Here is a 19,188-nt window from a genome sequence, read left to right on the forward strand (position 1 = left end):
GTTACCGTGAAAATCCCCTCGTCGCCACACTCCGGCGCCTGTTCGGGTAACACTGAGGGAGAATTTAGCATGGCCAACGCACCCTAACCAGCACGTCTTTCAGACTCTGGGAGGAAACCCCGGAGCACCCGATGGAAACCCACGCGGACATGGGGAGAACGTGCAGACTCCGCACAGACAAACCGGGAATCGAACCCGGGTCCCTGGCGCTGTGAAGCAGCAGTGCTACCCTGCTGCCATAGGTGGTCCCAGCTTGCTCCTCTGGGATCCAACTTCCTACTTTCTATCTTGTAGTTAGTTGACTATCCTTCCTGCTAATTGCCCCCAGAATTGGCATACACTGAATGTATTTTTCAGTCTGTTATGTGGCATCATTTTGATTTTTGTTCCACTGATGGTTTGTCACTTTTTTTCTACTGTCATTATATTGTCTTTAATGAGTACAATTCTCTTGCTTTTTCATCCTCTATCTTTTCAAATTCGTTATCCCCTGCAATATTTAGTTTCTGTGGAGTCACATCTCATTAATACTAACTATATCATAATCCTCACCATGTATTTTATTATGAACATTCTGTGCACTGTTGTACAGGCAGTTCTACTCATTTTTCATAGTTTCTCTTGCTTTATTTTTAACCATCTTTTTGCATTCCTGTTTTATGATAACTTGTTCCTTGTTCATTTTTGGTCCTTTGTTAGTTCAGTTAGACTCAAAACTCCTCCTTCTATTCTTCAGGATTTCCTGCAAGTGGAATAGATGCCGTTCGCAACAGCTTTGGACCGTCCAGTAAGGCACCCTTTGGGTTGGGAGCTGAAGTCCCCCTTTTGTGCAGGGGCTCAAAGCCTATCCCCAGTTCTGCATCTGAGTCTACAACTACAGTCGATAGCGTATGTCCTCCCAGCACCTCAAGTACAGAAATGCCTCCAGCTGGCAAGCCAGGTGCAACTGGTGCACCTCCGGAACCTATCCCTATCCCTGCAGCAGCAAGCAAGGCTGAAGACCAGCAACCTAGACCCGAACGCCAGCCATCCAAACCAGACACTCGTACTTCACGAGCTCCGATTTATCCACCTAAAGCTGAGGCCCCGCCACAGATCAGGCCTGAGGCCCCGCCACAGATCAGGCCTGAGGCCCCGCCACAGATCAGGCCTGAGGCCCCGCCACAGATCAGGCCTGAGGCCCTGCCACAGATTAGGGCTGAGGCCCCGCTTCAGCCTCGGCCGGAGTCTCCACCGCAGCCCAGGCCCGAGGCCCCTCCGCAGCCCAGGCCCGAGGCCCCTCCGCAGCCCAGGCCCGAGGCCCCTCCGCAGCCCAGGCCCGAGGCCCCTCCGCAGCCCAGGCCCGAGGCCCCTCCGCAGCCCAGGCCCGAGGCCCCACCGCAACCCAGGGCCGAGGCCCCGCCTCAGCCTAGGCCGGAGTCTCCGCCGCAGCCCAGGGCCCCACCGCAGATTAGGGCCGAGGCCCCGCTTCAGCCTAGGCCGGAGTCTCCGCCCAGGCCCGAGGCCCCGCCGCAACCCAGGCCCGAGGCCACGCCTCAGCCCAAAGCCCCACCGCAGATTAGGGCTGAGGCCCCGCTTCAGCCTAGGCCGGAGTCTCCGCCGCAGCCCAGGCCTGAGGCCCCACCGCAGCCCAGGCCCGAGGCCCCGCCTCAGCCCAAGGCCCCACCGCAGATTAGGACTGAGACTCCACTTCAGCCTAGGCCGGAGTCTCCGCCGCAGCCCAGGCCCGAGGCCCCTCCGCAGCCCAGGCCCGAGGCCCCTCCGCAGCCCAGGCCCGAGGCCCCTCCGCAGCCCAGGCCCGAGGCCCCTCCGCAGCCCGAAACAGGCCCCCTTGAGGGAAATGCCAGAGGAGTCACGATTGGCAGCTTCTCAGGACTTGTTGTCAGTCAGACTGATGATGCCTCCAAGTTGGACAGATCTCCCCAGGACAGTTTTACCTTTGCACCAGCGCCCAAAACATCAGTACCTCAAACGCCCCGAGAGTCAGCACCTTCAACGCCCCAATTGTCAACACCTCCAACACCCAAAGCGTCAGCACCTCCAACGCCATTTGGGAGTACCTTTCCACTGGGAAAGTCAGATGCCCCAGGAATAATAGGTGCACCCAAACCAACTGGAGGACCATTTGTCTCTGTTTCTGTGACCAGCACAGAAATCTCGAGTTCGAGTAGCAGTTTACAATCAAGAGCTGGCAGACTTGACACTCTTTTGATGCAAGAGAAACCTTCCAGTGCCGAACAGATTGCTGCAGCAATTGCTGCTGTAAGTGCTCTCCAAGGTACATCCCTTGCTCGATCACTGACCTCCAGCGAATCCTCAGTTGCTGATTTCACAAAGCTATCCACTTCTGAAGAGGACATGCCATCCTTCTTCTCCAGAATGGCTGAGAAACCGTCTGTGGCAGCTGGCGCCGAAACGTCTCCTCCCTCTGCCATTGGACCCGTACCAGGAGTGGTCATTATTTCACCAGAATCCTCAATTTCAGGAGCATCAGGCTCAGCCAGTGGCGCTCTGCCTTCCACACCCTTACCCAGCAGCGACCAGTCCACCTCATCGGTGCTTGGCATCAGTCAAACCTCCACATCGACGCCTGCTGCGTCCCACGCCGCAACCCCCCAGCCCAGTCAACATCCAGTCACCAGCGCAGCACAAGGGTTTGGGCTGCCGGTGACATCAGTCTCAGCACCCAGCCTTATGGAAGGCAAGGAGAGCATCGCCCCTCTGCACCTCGAAAGCACCAGCTCTGCAGGCGCTCTTGTGAAGCCCAGCTTTGGCCAGTTGCCCGACGCGGGCTTCGGGCAGCAGACTCCCAGCAGCAGCTTCAGCTTCAGGCAGCCCACGTTTGGACCCACACCGTCTTTTGCGCAGACGACTTCTGCCAGTGCACCAATGCCAAGTGGCGGCCACTTCAACGGATCCACCACGACTGGTCATGCCAATGCATTCCCGTTCGGACAGTCGTCTGCCAGCAGCGGAGTCATGTTCGGACAGTCTCCCGCACCAGCATTTGGACAGAATGCTGGTTTTCCGCAAAGCCCGCACTTTGGATCCAGTTCAACGGTCACGCCTGCGTTCGGCTTTGGGCAACCTGCAAGTAAGATTTTGCATTTTGACAGTCGCCTTGTTGTTCACTTTGCCTTTTTTATGCTTAACGAAACCAAGTTCTTGCATTTATCTGATGCCTTTCATTTCCATCAGAGGGAGATGGAAATCTGGAACTGGCTTGTCCCTCTCTCCAAACTTGTTAAGGTTGGGGGGCTGGTTGTAAATTTCCGAATGGTAGAGGTTAGTTTTGTAAGGGTTTGGGCAGGTCGATAGAAATACAGATCATAGAATCCCTACAGTGCAGAAGGAGGCTATTCGGCCCATCGAGTCTGCGCCGACCACAATCCCACCCAGGCCCAATCCCCACAAACCCATGCATTTACCCCAGCTCGTTCCCCCGACACTAAGGGGAAATTGAGCACGGCCAATCCACCGAACCCACACATCTTTGGACTATGGGAGGTGACCGGGGCACCCGGAGGAAACCCATGCAGACACGGGGAGAACGTGCAAGCTCCTCACAGACAGTGACCCGAGGCTGGAATTGAACCTGTGTCCCTGGTGCTGTGAGGCAACAGTGCTAACCACTGTGCCGCCGTGCCGCCCATCCATGATTGAATTGAATGGTGGACTGGCCTGGGGTGCTGAACCTGTGATCAGAGGGTATGTCCTTGTTCCTCGGGGCCTATGAGTCAGTTTTGCAAGTAGGGAAAAACCGCAACCAATTTGCACACAGCAAAACACCAAACAGAGGTGAAGAATATTCATGATGGTGTTTGTTAATGACACACTTAATGACAGTGTCTAGATGCCGTCTAAAATAACCTCAAGAACTGCGACAATAAGGGCGGCACGGTGGCACAGTAGTTAGCACTGCTGCCTCACAGCGCCAGGGACTCGGGTTCAATTTCGACCTTGGGTGACTGTGCGGAGTTTGCACGTTCTCCCCATGTCAGTGTGGGTTTCCTCCGGGTGCTCCAATTTCCTCCCACGGTCCAAAGATGTGCGGGTTAGGTTGATTGGCTGTGTTAAATTGCCCCTTAGTGTCAGGGGGGTTAGCAGGGTAAATTCGTGGGGTTATGGGGATAGGGCCTGGGTGGAATTCTTGTTGGTGCAGGCTCGATGGGCCAAATGGCCTCCTGCACTGTAAGGATTCTATGATCCCATAAAGTACTGCCAGTTAAATTGTCCGAAGTTGAGTTTGGGCCATTGGGTTTTCCAATCATGCAATACAGTATATGTCCTTGATTTTGCATGAAAGAGCAATATGGCACAATATTCAATGTCAATTAATAATGGTCAAAGTGGTCAACGTTTGAAGTTCATTTGTATTCATGCATGGGGATCTGTTGGCTAGATGGTTTGTGTGTGGTGCAGATTGAGGCAGCAGCCTGAGTTCAACCCCACATGGTCTGTGGAAGTTCATGATGGCCTGCTTCCTTGTCTTGCCCCATGCTAAATGCAAAGTTTCTGTGGTCCTTCGTGGCCAAGTGGCTAATAACTTTCCTCCCTGTTACTGGTATAAATTATTATTGCAGTGCAGTTCAATCTTGATGGAGTCAGGGCAAATCGATTTATTTGGTTGGCGTAGCCCCTGCTGACAGCCATAGATTGTCATTAGCGTTGAACCATGCAGAGAAAATTGCCAATAACCTGCATGACCAGGTAGCAGCCTAGATGGCACTGCGCAAATTCCCTGTACAAATTTGACAGGGAATGTGGGCCTGTGGGTATCTGAAACGTGAGGCCCGATCAGAAAATGGCCGATTTTTAAAATGGTCTCTTAGCAGCTGTTTTCACCAGGGAGAGAGTGCAGAATAACCCAATGGTGCAGAAAACTAAGCTATGGAGCACAGCTTGGTGACTTCCGTATGTTTTTAAAGTGCCAGAGAAAATAATGGGGCTTAAGGGATAGACAAGTCACCAGGATCAGATGGTTTCCACCACAAAGTATTAAAAAAACAAAGGCAATAGCCGCACGAGTCAAAATGTCCCAAAACTTGCTGGGTACAGGAATTCAGCCTTTGAGTTGGAAGATTGCAGATGTCACTATTACCAATGGAGGGAGGGAATGACTGGCCTGTTGGTCATGGGGATGCTATTTCAATCCACCATAAACAGCATGACCGAGCAATTATGAGTTAGTCAGAGAGTCAGCATGGATTTGTGAGGGGTAGGAGGTCTTATTGGACTAATTTGAGTTGAATTTGTTTGGGGTTGTTGTGGGAAATTACCACCAGAGTCAGACTGGAAGTTCAACAAGACAGCTTTATTTCAGACACGAAGCTTCGGGGAGAAAGCGCTGGTACTCCGCAGTACTTGGCAGCTACCTTCTCAATAATACAATAGCAGTTGATCATTTTTATACTTTTCATACAATCGGTCGTCCGGACGTTAGCCAATTAACACATCGTTATGGTTGAGTAGACAGATCGTGGTGATCAATAGTTAACACATCGTTACAGTCAGACATATACAGACATGGGCATTTAACATCGCATTGTTCATTGAATGGATACATTTCCTCTATCAATGACTTAGTTTCGGTCTATACAGTGATTGGTTTTGCTGCATTTATGAATTCCCGTCCCCATTTATGGCTAATCTCTTTATCAGACCTTATTGTCCTAGGTCTGTCCTTATCTTTAAAGTGCCTCAAGCTCTTACTGGCTTCCTGCAGTATTTGTTTCCTGCATGTTTAACTTTAAATAACTGTCTGTGCTGCATGTTTTAATTTTAAGTAGCTGTCTGTGCTAAAAGTCAGTGCCTGCTTAATGGATCTTTCCAGGTAACCATTTTATGTGCCAGGCAGCCATTTTGTGTGTCAGGTATCCATCTTTGTGATTTTTCCAACAACAGGGTCACTGGCGTAGTAAGCAGGGAGTGTCTATTAGTGTTGTATATATTTGATTTATTATTGTCGCATGTATTAACATACAGTGAAAAGTATTGTTTCTTGCGCGCTATACAGACAGAGCATACCGTTCATAGAGAAGGAAACGGGAGAGTGCAGAATGTAGTGTGACAGTCATAGCTAGGATGTAGAGAAAGATCAACTTAATGCAAAATGGTCCATTCAACAGTCTGATGGCAGCAGGGAAGAAGCTGTTCTTGAGTCGGTTGGTACGTGTCCTCAGACTTTTGTATCTTTTTCCCGACGGAAGAAGGTGGAAGAGAGAATGTCCGGGGTGCGTGGGGGTCCTTAATTATGCTGGCTGCTTTTCCGAGGCAGCGGGAAGTGTAGACAGAGTCAATGGATGGGAGGCTGGTTTATATGGACTTAGATGATGTTCCAGAAGTGGTTACCAGTAAAGTTTTAGCATGCAATTTGAAGAAAATGGACAAACAAATGCATCTGATTTTAATGGTTTGTAATTTTAAGATTTATTTTCCTTTCTGTCCCTCTGTCTCTCTCCATCCATCCATTCCCTATCTTTCTTTGTCTGTACCTGATGTGCTAAACTGATCCTTGTCCTCAGTCCTTCCTTTCTTTATTTCTCGATCCTTAAGCCTCATTGTTTCAGTTGATTGACTGTTTGACCTGTCCTTCACCAAGGTCCCAAAGGCCCCATTGCCCCCACCACACACTTATGAGCTCACACTTGCAGCATTGTTGAAGCAATTGTTTTCCGCCCAGACGAGCTAGTGAACTAACTGGACATGTCGTGAGATGCCCCACATTCAGGGCCCTCCTTCCTAGTGAGTTCCTTCCTTTAGACCATTTTACTCTTCAATTATTTGTTCCTTTCTCTGTGAGAAAGAGGTTTCAAATGGAAATGCCGGGCCTCAACTAATTGTGTGTATAGAACAGGCTCATTTCCAATGCCGGCACTAATATTTTGAGAAATTGTAATGTTGAGCATTTAGAAATCATAGTAACTTTTAATAATTGTGTTAAACTTTACTGCGGTTGACAAGTTAGTTTCCTTTTGTTCGCTGCTTCTACACATATTTCCAGATGTGAGAAGTGTGTGAATTTAAAAACACGTGTTTTCAGGAAACCGTTGCTAGCGATCGCTCCATCCGTTATTTGGACTGCGATGTTCTGTGTGGCTGGCAAATAGGTCCCTCATCAGAGCATTTAAATTTTTCTGATGTTTTAGAAAAAACTTGAGCCATGGCCAAAGGAGAATATAGGGAGCGTCCCACACCCGGGCAAAGCTCAAACATGTGGAAGGACCAAAAGGTCCATAGGGCATCAACCATTTGGAGAATGGATACAGAATGATCAAGTCCCCAGTTTTGTAGTTGGTGGACACAGGTAGGAACAGGCTATTGAGCCCCTCAAATCTTTACCATCATTCTGGTGGCTCGTGGTCGGTCTGTACCTCAACTCCAACCACAAAGATCTGGTTAAAGTTTGTTTAGTAGAGTCACAAGTAGGCTGACATTAACACTGCAATGAAGTTACTGTGAAAATCCCCTAGTCGCCACACTCCGGCGCCTGTTCGGGTACACTGAGGGAGAATTTAGCATGGCCAATGCATCTAACCAGCACATCTTTTGGACTGTGGGAGGAAACCGACGCAGACACGGGGAGAAGGTGCTGACTCCACACAGAAAGTGACCCGAGCCGGGAATTGAACCCGAGTCCCTGGCTCTGTGAGGCAGCAGTGCTAAGCACTGCGCTGGTTATGCTCCAGTGATTGGTAGATACCAGTTTGGCAACTGATTCATGTGCTTTACTGCACATAAATGCTACAAAGAAGTCATTTCAAGCTGCCGCCTTATAGAAATGTTAACTCGTCTCCGAGCTTTCTACACAATATACAGTTGTAGCCTCTCTGGCTCGATTGATTTGATGTGAGATTTCCACTCCATCTGACGAAGGAGCAGCGCTCCGAAAGCTAATGGTATTTGCTACCAAATAAACCTGTTGGACTTTAACCTGGTGTTGTTAAAACTCTTACTCGATTGATTTGACCAGATCCCCATTCTGACCGCAGGCATGAAAATGTCGTGTCTTGTGGAGATATGCTTCATGTCCTTCCCTCTCCGATGGGAATGTGGATTGGAGGGGACACTAGGCAGGGTTAGCGTTAAAATGATTTATTTTAGTTTAACTTCAGGTCAAATGAACTGGCAGCTGGTACAGGCCCTGGCGCTTTGTGACATGGGCACAGGGGCAACCTGCTGCAAGGCCAATCTGGGGAAACTCGATGGCCTTTGGCTGTGTGAATGGTTTCTCCAGAATGTGTTGAGCTGGGCTGTCCTCAAATGATGTGGAGTTGCCGGCGTTGGACTGGGGTGGGCACAGTGAATAGTCTCACAAGACCAGGTTAAAGTCCAACAGGTTTATTTGGTAGCACGAGCTTTCGGAGCGCTGCCCCTTCATCAAGCACTCACCTGATGAAGGGGCGGCACTCCGAAAGCTCGTGCTACCAAATAAACCTGTTGGACTTTAACCTGGTGTTGTGAGACTTCTTACTGTCCTCAAATGAGTCATGGCAGATGAGTATCTCTCAGCTGCAGGCTGAGGTTGCTATCAGCTACCTTGCTTATATTTTGCAGGAATAGGTCGGCTTAAGCTTGTGTCTGCAAGTTTCGCCCCTTTTTTAGTTCTCTCTCCACTTCAGTCACATGTTAAATTATTTTCACAGCTTCCTATTTTGAGCATGACCTGCTTTGTTCCTAATTTAACTAAGTGCTGCTCTCCATCTGTCTCTGTTTCTCTCACCAGTCGCCTGTGGTGTTTTCAACAGCCAATGTCTAGCCGCGAAGAATGGTTTCAGCTCGGAGGAGGCCATTTGGCCTGTCATATTGTACTATCTCACTGCAGGAGTTACTCGGCGAATCCCACTCTCCAGACCTTTCCCAGAGCCCAATAGTTTTCTTTTCCCTCTTTGGATAACGATCCAATTCCATTTTGAAAGCTGCAATTGAAATTGCTTCCATCACCACCTCAGGCACTGTGTTCCTGATCCGAAACTCGTGCTGTGTAAAAAAGCTCTTCCCCTTGTTGCCTTTGGTTCTTTTGCCAACCACTTTCCATCAGTGTCCGTTCGTTCTCAACCCTTCTGCCTATGGGAGCAGTTTCTCTTTATCCATTCCGTCCACACCCCGTCATGATTTTCCCATCCTCATTCATGGGATGTGGCATCGCTGGCTAGGCCGGCAGTTATCGCAAACCCCTGATTGCCCTTGAGAAAGTGGCAGTGTGCTGACTTCTAAAGTTTAAAGTCTTTAACTTTATTTATTTGTTAGTCGCAAGAAGGCTTACATTAACACTGCAATGAAGTTACTTTGAAATTCTCCTACTCGCCACACTCCGGCGCCTGTTCGGTTCAATGCACCCTAACCAGCACGTCTTTCAGACTGTGGGAGGAAACCGGAGTACCCGGAGGAAACCCACGCAGACACAGGGAGAATGTGCAAACTCCACACAGACAGCGACCCAAGGCCGGAATTGAACCCGGGCCCCTGGCGCTGTGAGGCAGCAGTGCTTACCACCGTACCACCCACCTGATCTTGAACTGCTGCAGGAGGGGTTGCAGTAGCGTAGTGGTATTGCCACTGGACAAATAGTCCAGGGTAATGTTTTGGGGATCTGGGTTCGAATCCCTGCTCGGCAGATGGTGAAATTTGAATTTCATAAAAATTTGGAATTAAAAGCCTAACGATGACTATGAATCCATTGTCAATTGTCGGAAAAACCCATCTGGTTCACTAATGCCCTTTAAGGAAGGAAATCTATCATCCTTGGTCTGGTCTCCATGTGACTCCAAATCCACAGCAATGCGGTTGACTCTTAAATGCTCCCAATACTGTGAAGCAAGGGTGTTATCACTGAACTGTAGCAGAGATCAGGTCATTCATTTCCTGTTTTTTATATAGTGCAGCAGGGAAGAGAGAGATCAGTTAAATCTGCAGGAAAGTGTTGAACTGGAAAGTCGTGGCATTAGTAAATATTTAGTAAGACGTAGCATCCTATCACAGTACAGAAGGCCAACACTCCATTTGCCTTCCCTGTTTGCTGAACTTGCATGCTCGCTTTTTGTGATTATGCACAAGGATCTCCAAACCGCAATGTGCTTCAGCTTTCTGCAGTCTTTCTCTCTTTAGATAATATTCAGTTCCTTTATTCTTCCTGCGAAAGTGCAGAACTTTACATTTTCCTGTATTATATTCCATCTGCCAAGTTTTGCCCACTCACTTAACCTGTCTAAATGCCTCTGTAGACTCTGCTATCCTCACCACTTGCCTTCCCACCTATTTTTGTCTCATCCGCAAACTTCACATTGGTATATTCACTTCCCTCGACCAAGTCGTTAAGATATATTGTAAAGAATTGTGGCCCCTGCACTGGTCCCTGTGGCATTCTACCAGTTGCGGGTTGCCATCCTGAAAATACCCCTCTTATCCAACTCTGTGTTCTATTCAATTAGCAATCCTCTATCCATGCTAATGTATTACCCCCAACACCATCTTATTAAGTAGCCTTTTGTATGGTACCTTAGAATCATAGAAACCCTACAGTGCAGAAGGAGGCCATTTGGCCCATCGATTTCTTACTGACAACAATGGACCAGAAACTTGACTGGACTCCCCACATAAACACAGTGCCTCCAAGAGAGGTCAGAGGCTAGGAATACTGCGGCGAGTAACTCACCCTCTGATTCCCCAAAGTCTATCCACCATCTGCAAGGCACAAGTCAGGAGGGTGATGGAATACTCCCCACTTGCCTGGATGGGTGCAGCTCCAACAACACTCGTGAAGCTTGACACCATCCAGGACAAAGCAGCCCCGCTTGATTAACATCACATCTACAAACATTCAATCCCTCCACCACCGACGCTCAGTAGCATCAGTGTGTACCATCTACAAGATGCACTACAGCAACTCACCAAAGATCCTTAGACAGCACCTTCCAAACCCATGACCACTTCCATCTAGAAGGACAAGGGCAACAGATACATGGGAACACCCCCACCTGCAGGTTCCCCTCCAAACCACTCACCATCCTGATTTGGAAATATATCGCCGTTCCTTCACAGTCGCTGGAATTCCCTCCCTAACAGCATTGTGGATCAACCCACAGCACGTGGACTGCAGCGATTCAAGAAGGCAGCTCACCACCACCTTCTCAATGGCAACTAGGATTGGGCACTAAATGCTGGCCAGCCAGCGACGCCCAGGTCCCACGAATGAATAAAAAAAACTTCCTTGGTTAACCATGGTTGATTTATCCCCTCCCTAGAATCCTTCTTCCTCACTGAGATATATCTTTGTTTTAAGTCTTGAACTATTTTCATAAATGTCTGCCATTGCAGACCAACCATCTTTTCTGCTAAACTTCTTTCTCAGTCCACCCCAGCGTACTGTTCCCCCAATCCTTTGTAATTGAAGTTTAGCACGGTTGTTTTTGATCCACGTTTCTCACTCTCAAACTGAATGCTAAATTCTACCGTGTTATGATCACTGTTTTCTAGGGGCTCTTTTACTCTGAGATTTTTATTAAACCTGCCTGATTGCACATTACCAGATCCAAGATAGCCTGATCCCTGGTTGGATCCACATATTGTTCTAAGAAACTGTCCCAAATACACTCTATGAATTCTTTCTCATTACTGAGAAATCCAATTTTGCCAATTTGATTTTCCCAATCCACGTGAATCCTAGTCACCCATGATTCAAGTACTACCTTTTCTTTACATGCCCTTGTTATCCCCTGATGTATTCTCCATCCCCGAGTATAGCTTATGTTCGGAGGCCTATAGACTGGTCCCATCTGGGGTCTGTCCCTGTTATTCCTCACCTGCCCCCATATGGGGCGCCCCACCTCCATGGGGCAACACGGTGGCTCAATGGTGTCTCACAGTGCCAGGGACCTGGGTTCGATTCCCAGCTTGGGTCACTGTCTGTGCGGAGTTTACACGTTCTCCCCGTGTCTGCGTGGGTTTCCTCCGGGTGCTCCGGTTTCCCCCCACAGGTGAATTAGTCATGGTAAATTCTCCCTCAGTGTACCCGAACAGGTCCCAGACTGCGGTGACTAGGGGATTTTCACAATAACTTAATTGCAGTGTGAATGTAAGCCCACTTGTGACTAATAAATAAACTTTACTTTATGGATTCTACATCTTCCGATCCAAGATCACTTTTTGCTTTCATACTTGTTCCATGTTGTACTAACGAAGCTGCCCCACCTCCTTTCCTTCCTGCGTGTCCGTACGAAAAGTCTCTCACACCCCTGACTATTTAGTTCTCAGCTTTGATCTCCTTGTAACCAGGTCTTTGTAATGGCGAAAAGTGGCCCATTAAGTTCAGTTAATTCATTCACTTTGTGTCACAAATGCTGTGTGCATTTTAGTAAAGAGACAATTTTGCCTTTTTTACCGTATATTCTCCCCTTGACTCAGTTTGCTGTTTTTTTAATGTTTGTACCCTGTCCCTGTCTGTCACACTCCGGATATTATTACCCAAATAGCTGCCTTGCAATGTTGCCTTTTGCTTTGTAAACCTACATATCCCCTCTCAAGAGCCATCTCTTCCTCCCCCCCCCCCCCCTCCCACTCTATTTAGATTAAAGCCCTCTTTACTTCCCTAGTTATGCAGCTTTGCATTACAGCCGGTGATCTTTTAATTTGTTGATCAGTAAGGTTACAGATTTATAGTAGCTGGCAGAGGAACCAGAGGTGGGATAAGGATATGTTTGTTCCGTCAGTGACAAGTGTTGTGCTAACCATTATAGATCACTGCTTAGGCCTCAACTGGGGTGTCGCCTCCGATTCTACTGAACCACCTTTTAGCAAGGATGTCAAGACCTTTGAGAGGGTGCAGAGAGATTTCCCTGGAATGATACCAGGGATAACAGTCTTCAGTAATTTGGAGCACTGAGAATAGAACGAGACCACTTGGCCCCTCGAGCTTGTTCTGCCATTCAGTGAGACCATGGTTAATCTGTGATCTAACTCCACAGACCTCCCCATATCCACAATGGTTAGAACTGCTGCCTCACAGCGCCAGGGACCCCGGCTCGATTCCCGGCTTGGGTCACTGTCTGTGCGGAGTCTGCAAGTGCTCCCCTTGACTGCGTGAGTTTCCTCCGGGTGCTCCGGTTTCCTCCCGCAGTCCGAAAGACGTGCTGGTTAGGGTGCATTGGCCGTGCTAAATTCTCCCTCAGTGTTACCCGAACAGGTGCCGGAGTGTGGCGACTAGGGGATTTTCACAGTAACTTCATTGCAGTGTTAATGTAAGCCTACTTGTGATACTAACTTCAACTTAAACTTATCTTTGGCTAATAAAATATCAGTCTTGGATTTAAAATGAACAATTAATCTCGCCTCAATTGCAATTTGTGGAGGAAAATTTGAAACTTCTGCTATCCTTTGTGTGTAGGAATGTTTCACCGTTGTATTCTTGAAAGTTTTGGCTCTAATGTTTAAACCATGCCCTGGGATATGTGGCAATAAATCAAATTCACCCAACAGCAGTAGAATAGTTTCACTCTCTTTACTCCTGATAATATCTGGAATACTTTGAAATCACTTCTTGCTCTTCTAAATTTGAGGGAATATAACCCACTGAGGCTAGAATACAAGAGCAGGGATGTATTTCTGAGGCTGTATTAGGCTCCATTTAGAGTATTGTGAGCAGTTTTGGGCCCCATATCTAAGGAAGAATGTGCTGGCCTCCAGAGGAGGCTCACAAGAATGATTCCTGGAATAAAGAGCTTGTCGTATGAGGAACGGTTGAGGACTCTGGGTCTGTACTCATTGGAGTTTAGAAGGATGTGGGGGATCTTATTGAAACTTACAGGACACTGCGAGGCCTGGATAGAGTGGACATGGAGACAATGTTTCCACTAGTAGGAAAAACTAGAACCAGAGGGCACAACCTCAGGCTAAAGACGATCCTTTAGAACAGAGATGAGGAGGAATTTCTTCAGCCAGAGAGTGGTGAATCTGTGGAACTCTTTGCCGCAGAAGGCTGTGGAGGCCGGGTCATTGAGTGTCTTTAAGACCGAGATAGATAGGTTCTGGATTAATAAGGGGATCAGGGGTTATGGGGGAAAAGGCAGGAGAAAGGGGATGAGAAAAATATCAGCCATGATTGAATGGCGGAGCAGACTCGATGGGCCGAGTGGCCTAATTCTGCTCCGATGTCTTATGGTCTTATGGTCTGTGTAATCTCTCCTTGTAATTTAATTATTGGAATCCAGGCATTATTCTGGTCAATCTACACTGCACTCCTTCCAAGGCCGGTATATCCTTATCAAGGTGTGGTGCCCAGAACTGTTCACAGTACTCTGACTGTGATCTAACTAGAGCTTCGTACACCTGTTGAATAAAACAAAATCCTCTCCTCTTGTATTCTAGTCTTTTAGATATAAAGGCCAGCGTTGTATTAGCCTCTTCAATTATTTTTATTTCCTCCTTTTTAAAATTCATTCGTGGGGCATGGGTGTCGCTGGCTGGGCCAGCATTTATTGCCCATCCCTAGTTGCCTGAGGAGGGCAGTTGAGAGTCAACCACATTCATAGAAATCATAGAAACCCTACAGTGCAGAAGGAGGCCATTCGGCCCATCGAGTCTGCACCAACCACAATCCCACCCAGGCCCGACCCCCACATATCTACCCGCTAATCCCACTAACCTACGCATCTAAGGACTCTAAGGGGCAATTTTTTTAACCTGGCCAATCAACCTAACCCGCACATCTTTGGACTGTGGGAGGAAACCGGAGCACCCGGAGGAAACCCACGCAGATACGAGGAGAATGTGCAAACTCCACACAGACAGTGACCCGAGCCGGGAATCGAACCTGGGACCCTGGAGCTGTGAAGCAGCAGTGCTAACCACTGTGCTACCGTGCCGCCCCATTGCTGTAACTCTGGAGTCACATGTAGGCCAGACCAGGTAAGGACGGCAGATTTCCTTCCCTAAAGGACATTAGTGAACCAGATGGGTTTTTCTGACATCGACAATGGTTTCATGGTCACCAGTACATTCTTTAATTCCAGGTATATTTTAAATTGAACTCACATTCACGCGGCAGGGTTCGAACCCGGGTCCCCAGAACATTAGCTGAGTTTCTGGATTAGTAGTCTACGATAATACCACTGGACCATTGCCTCCCCAATGGTCCTTGACAATTTATTGATCCACGGAATTGGATCTCTGAAGGATTTTACATGATCAAATGAGAATCTTTCTGCTGGCAGGTAGCTCGGTAACCAAAGCAATACAGATTTAATAGAATTGACAAGTTATTTTTGTGCAGTGAATTGTTGTGATGTGGAATGTGCCACTGGGAAAGCGGCTGGAGTCAGATTCGATAATAACTTGCAAAGCGGAAATGGGGAAAAGAAAAAAAACAGTTATGAGGACAAGAGCAAGCAGGAGTGGAATTAAATGGAAAGCTCCTTCAAAGAGCCAGCACAGGTGCGATGGGTCGAATGGCCTGCTGTATTCGAAACCATGAGGGGTCTGGACACAGTAGATAGGGAAATCTGTTCCCATTGGCGGAAGGATCAAGAACAAAGGCGGCTCGGATTTAAGGTAATTGGCAGAAACAGGGATAGACGCGAGGCAGTGGTTGGGATCTCGAATGTGGTTGCCCAGCAGTGTGGTGGAGGCAGGTTCAATAGAATATTCAAGACAGATTTGGATTGGTATCTGAAAAGTAAGAACGTGCAGGGCTGTGGGGAGAAGGTGCAGGAATGGCACTAGGTGCATTGGTCACTTGGAGAGCAGGTGCTGACAGTGGGCCGAATGGCCTCCTCCTGCACTATAACAATGCTGAGATTCTGCGCTGTGAAATTCTATGATCTATATACCCAGTTGCCTTTTTGAAAAGGAATAATGCAATAAATAAGCCAATTCTTTTGAACACTGGTACTTGTGTATCTTTAAGTGGATGAAAGATGGTGAGCTATGACCAGTAGTGGTCAGATTCCGATCAAAGCAAATTTCTGCGGATGCTGGAATCTGAAACCAAAAGAGAAGAACACTGGAAAATCTCAGCAGGTCTGGCAGCATCTGTAAGGAGAGAAAAGAGTTGACGTTACGAGTCCAGGTGACCCTTTGTCAAAGCCAATTCAGTTCCCTCGATGTTTGGCGCAGTACCCTGCCTTTTGGATTGGCGAGATGGGTTGCAGCTCATAAATGTGACTTTTTTATCCTTTTCAGATTTTGGTTCCAGTCCGGTGAGTTCTGTGTTCAGCCAACCTGGGAGCGCCAGCAATGTGTTTGGTCAGGTGAGATCCCATAAGCTTTCAAAGCATTGCTATTCGAATTGTCACTGTAAATTGTCTCGTAGGATCTCTGTACAAGGAATGGCGCAACATAATGGCAATCCTCCAGTGTCTCTACTTTGCTCTGTCATCGCAATTGCAACCAGGTCTCCCCTATTGTGGCCTCTTATTGAACATAAGTGGGTGATTTGACCCACCGTCAACTTTTCCAATAAGTCCCCACTTCTTTCCCCACCCTAGTTTTTCCCTACCACCCTGCAAATTCTTTCCATTTCAAGTGTTTATCCAATTCCTGTTTGAAAGTTACTTTTCAATCTACTTCCTTTTGAGGACTGCATTCCAGAAACATTCAATTCTGTCTCCCCTCCGATTCTCCTGCTTTATTATCTGGTATCTGTCTCAGCTGCAACATTCCCTTGAATTTGCCTTTGCTGTTTCTTGCACTGTACAGCCCCTGGATGAATGCTGAATGGCCAGGCATGTGCACGTCTTAATGGGACCACTGCTTGCGCACGGCCTGTTTGCCCTCCCCAAGTGCTCCTGCCTAGCATCGAGAAGCCGTTGCTTCTCTGATTCCCAACCCTCCTGCCAGCAGAAACAGTCCCTCTTGTTCACTCTTATGAGGTGGAGATGCCGGTGTTGGACTGGGGTGGGCACAGGAAGAAGTCTCACAACACCAGGTTAAAAGTCCAACAGGTTTATTTGGAATAACGAGCTTTCAGAGCACTGAGCACTCCGAAAGCTCGTGATTCCAAATAAACCTGTTGGACTTTAGCCTGGTGTTATCATAGAGTCATAGAGGTTTACAGCATGGAAACAGGCCCTTCGGCCCAACTTGTCCATGCCGAATTTCAAGTGTGAGGCTTCTCACACTTATTAGTCACCTCTTTTAAACCTCTAGATCTTCACCATGGCTTCTTTTTCTCTCAACGTGGCAAAAACTGTTAACACCTGGTACCAATTGCAGAATTACATAGAATTTGACATCACAGACTTTGACCCACCTGGTCCATGCCTGTGTTTATGCTCCAGTTGTGTCTCCTCCCACCCTGCTTTGTCCAGCCTTCCTCTTCTATCCCTTTCTCCCTCCTGTTTATCCAGCTCCCCCTTAAATGCAGCCATGCTCCTTGTGGTAGCGAGTCCCACTTTGGTCTCCCCACAAGTGACAGCATCATTGCTGTGTCAACCCTATCAAACCTTATTAGTATCCCCTTGCAGGTTCACTGAGTTATACTCACCTTTCCAGCATTCTGATGTACTGCATTGGCTGTGGGGAGAATGCTCATCATTGCGCATGCTGAGCTACGCTGTAACCTCCAAAGTTGATGGTTAAGAGAACAGTGTGGTTTATGGCTTCATTATCAGGTCATGATAGCCAGTGGAGAAGGATAACCAGTGGGTGGCCTCCCCACATTTCTCCTCCACATTCCAGGACAGTGGGAGCTGCTTCATCTTGGCTGGATTTTCCATGGTTCACTCCCCTTCTGTTGTTCTGTGACTAATTGCACCTCCTCTTGATCCATCTTTTTTTTTTCTTTTGTGACCCCATTCCCACAATCACACCATCATCGCTTTCTTTACTCTTTATCACTCGTGCTTTCCACCCCCCCTCAGGCCTTCTTTTATGAGCGTCACGGTGGCACAGTGGTTAGCACTGCTGCCTCACAGTGTCAGGGACCCGGGTTCGATTCCCGGCTTGGTTCACTGTCTGTGCAGAGTCTGCACGTTCTTCCCGTGTCTGCGTGGGTTTCCTCCGGGTGCTCCGGTTTCTTCCCACAGTCCAAAGATGTGCATTGGCCATGCTGAATTGTCCCTTAGTGTCAGGGGGACTAGTAGGGCCTGGGTGGGATTGTGGTCAGTGCAGAAGCGATGGGCCGAATGGCCTCCTTCTGCACTGTGGGGATTGTATGATAGGATTGGATGATGTCAGTCCTTTTTCCCCAGGTGGACTCCATTTTGTTGGGCAGTGTTGAACAATTTAGCATGGCCAATCCACCTAACCTGCACATCTTTGGACTGTGGGAGGAAACCGGAGCTCCCCCGAGGAAACCCACGCAGACACGGGGAGAATGTGCAGACTCCACCACAGACAGTGACCCAAGGCTGGAATTGAACCTGCGTTCCCGGCGCTGTGAGGCAGCAGTGCTAGCCACCGTGCCACCCCTGGTCAGGGGGTGGAATTTGCATCGCGACCAGAGTCTGCTCGCGACAGGTCGCCATTGCTACCCCTGAGCTTGTGACCCAAAACGATTGACCTGTGACCCCAACAGAGTTGTGAGCCCCTCCCTGCGAGATGCTCTTATACACCAGCCTCCGATTTCCTGCCTTGAGTTTCAAATTCCTTCCAGATGCAAGCTTATCAACCGAAAACACTCACCTCTCTGCCTCTCGCTGCGGATGCTGTCTGACCTGCTGAGTACTTTTCCAGCATTTCATGTTGATATTTTATGGCCTTTAACCCATCTGTTTGAGTTGTAATAATACTCTGGGTCCCATAGGTGAAGACGGCTGATAAACAGATTCCTGCTGCTGCCAAACTCCCTGCGGTCTTTGTCATTCTTGTATTTTCTCACGTTGAGGGGAAAGGGCAGAGTGGTGGAGGAGGTGTTACTCTAGCTGAATCCCTAACACCGCACACGCACTCGGACTGGTTCCTGTTGCCCGTTGTCCAGATGTAACGAGCGGTATCCCTCGGGAATCTGCACTGGGGCCTCTCAGCTTTTCACTATTTATAAATGACATGGGATTGCCAAGTAGAAAGCCATGTATCCAAGTTTGCTGACAGCACCAGGTTAGGAACCACAGTAAATAGTTGAGAGTAGAAACCTACAAAGTGATCCATGACAGATTCATAGGCTCTGATTTTGTTTTGGGGTGCGCGATGCTCGCGGAACGGCATTCCCCATTGGCCTCGGGCACGATCTGACGGACCTTGGGCGGCCGTGCCAGT

General features: G+C 48.3%; 1 protein-coding gene and 1 long non-coding RNA gene across 5 annotated transcripts in view; one reads left to right on the top strand and one right to left on the bottom strand.

Annotated features, from left to right (window-relative positions):
* Positions 1-19,188, top strand: part of nup214 (nucleoporin 214) — a 211,644-nt gene that overhangs the window by 100,656 nt on the left and 91,800 nt on the right. For all 3 annotated transcript variants that reach the window (XM_078226236.1, XM_078226235.1, XM_078226237.1), the window contains 2 exons: positions 737-3,094; positions 16,174-16,241. In XM_078226236.1, the coding sequence (XP_078082362.1) occupies positions 737-3,094; positions 16,174-16,241 (2,426 nt within the window). The remainder of the gene's footprint in view (positions 1-736; positions 3,095-16,173; positions 16,242-19,188) is intronic.
* The window catches only part of LOC144502391 (uncharacterized), a 680,705-nt gene continuing 669,974 nt past the window's right edge, over positions 8,458-19,188 (bottom strand). For both annotated transcript variants that reach the window (XR_013499332.1, XR_013499331.1), the window contains exon 3: positions 8,458-8,477. This is a non-coding gene — a long non-coding RNA (uncharacterized LOC144502391). The remainder of the gene's footprint in view (positions 8,478-19,188) is intronic.

Source organism: Mustelus asterias, chromosome 13 (genome assembly GCF_964213995.1).
Source record: "Mustelus asterias chromosome 13, sMusAst1.hap1.1, whole genome shotgun sequence".
NCBI classification, from domain to species: Eukaryota; Metazoa; Chordata; class Chondrichthyes; order Carcharhiniformes; family Triakidae; genus Mustelus; species Mustelus asterias.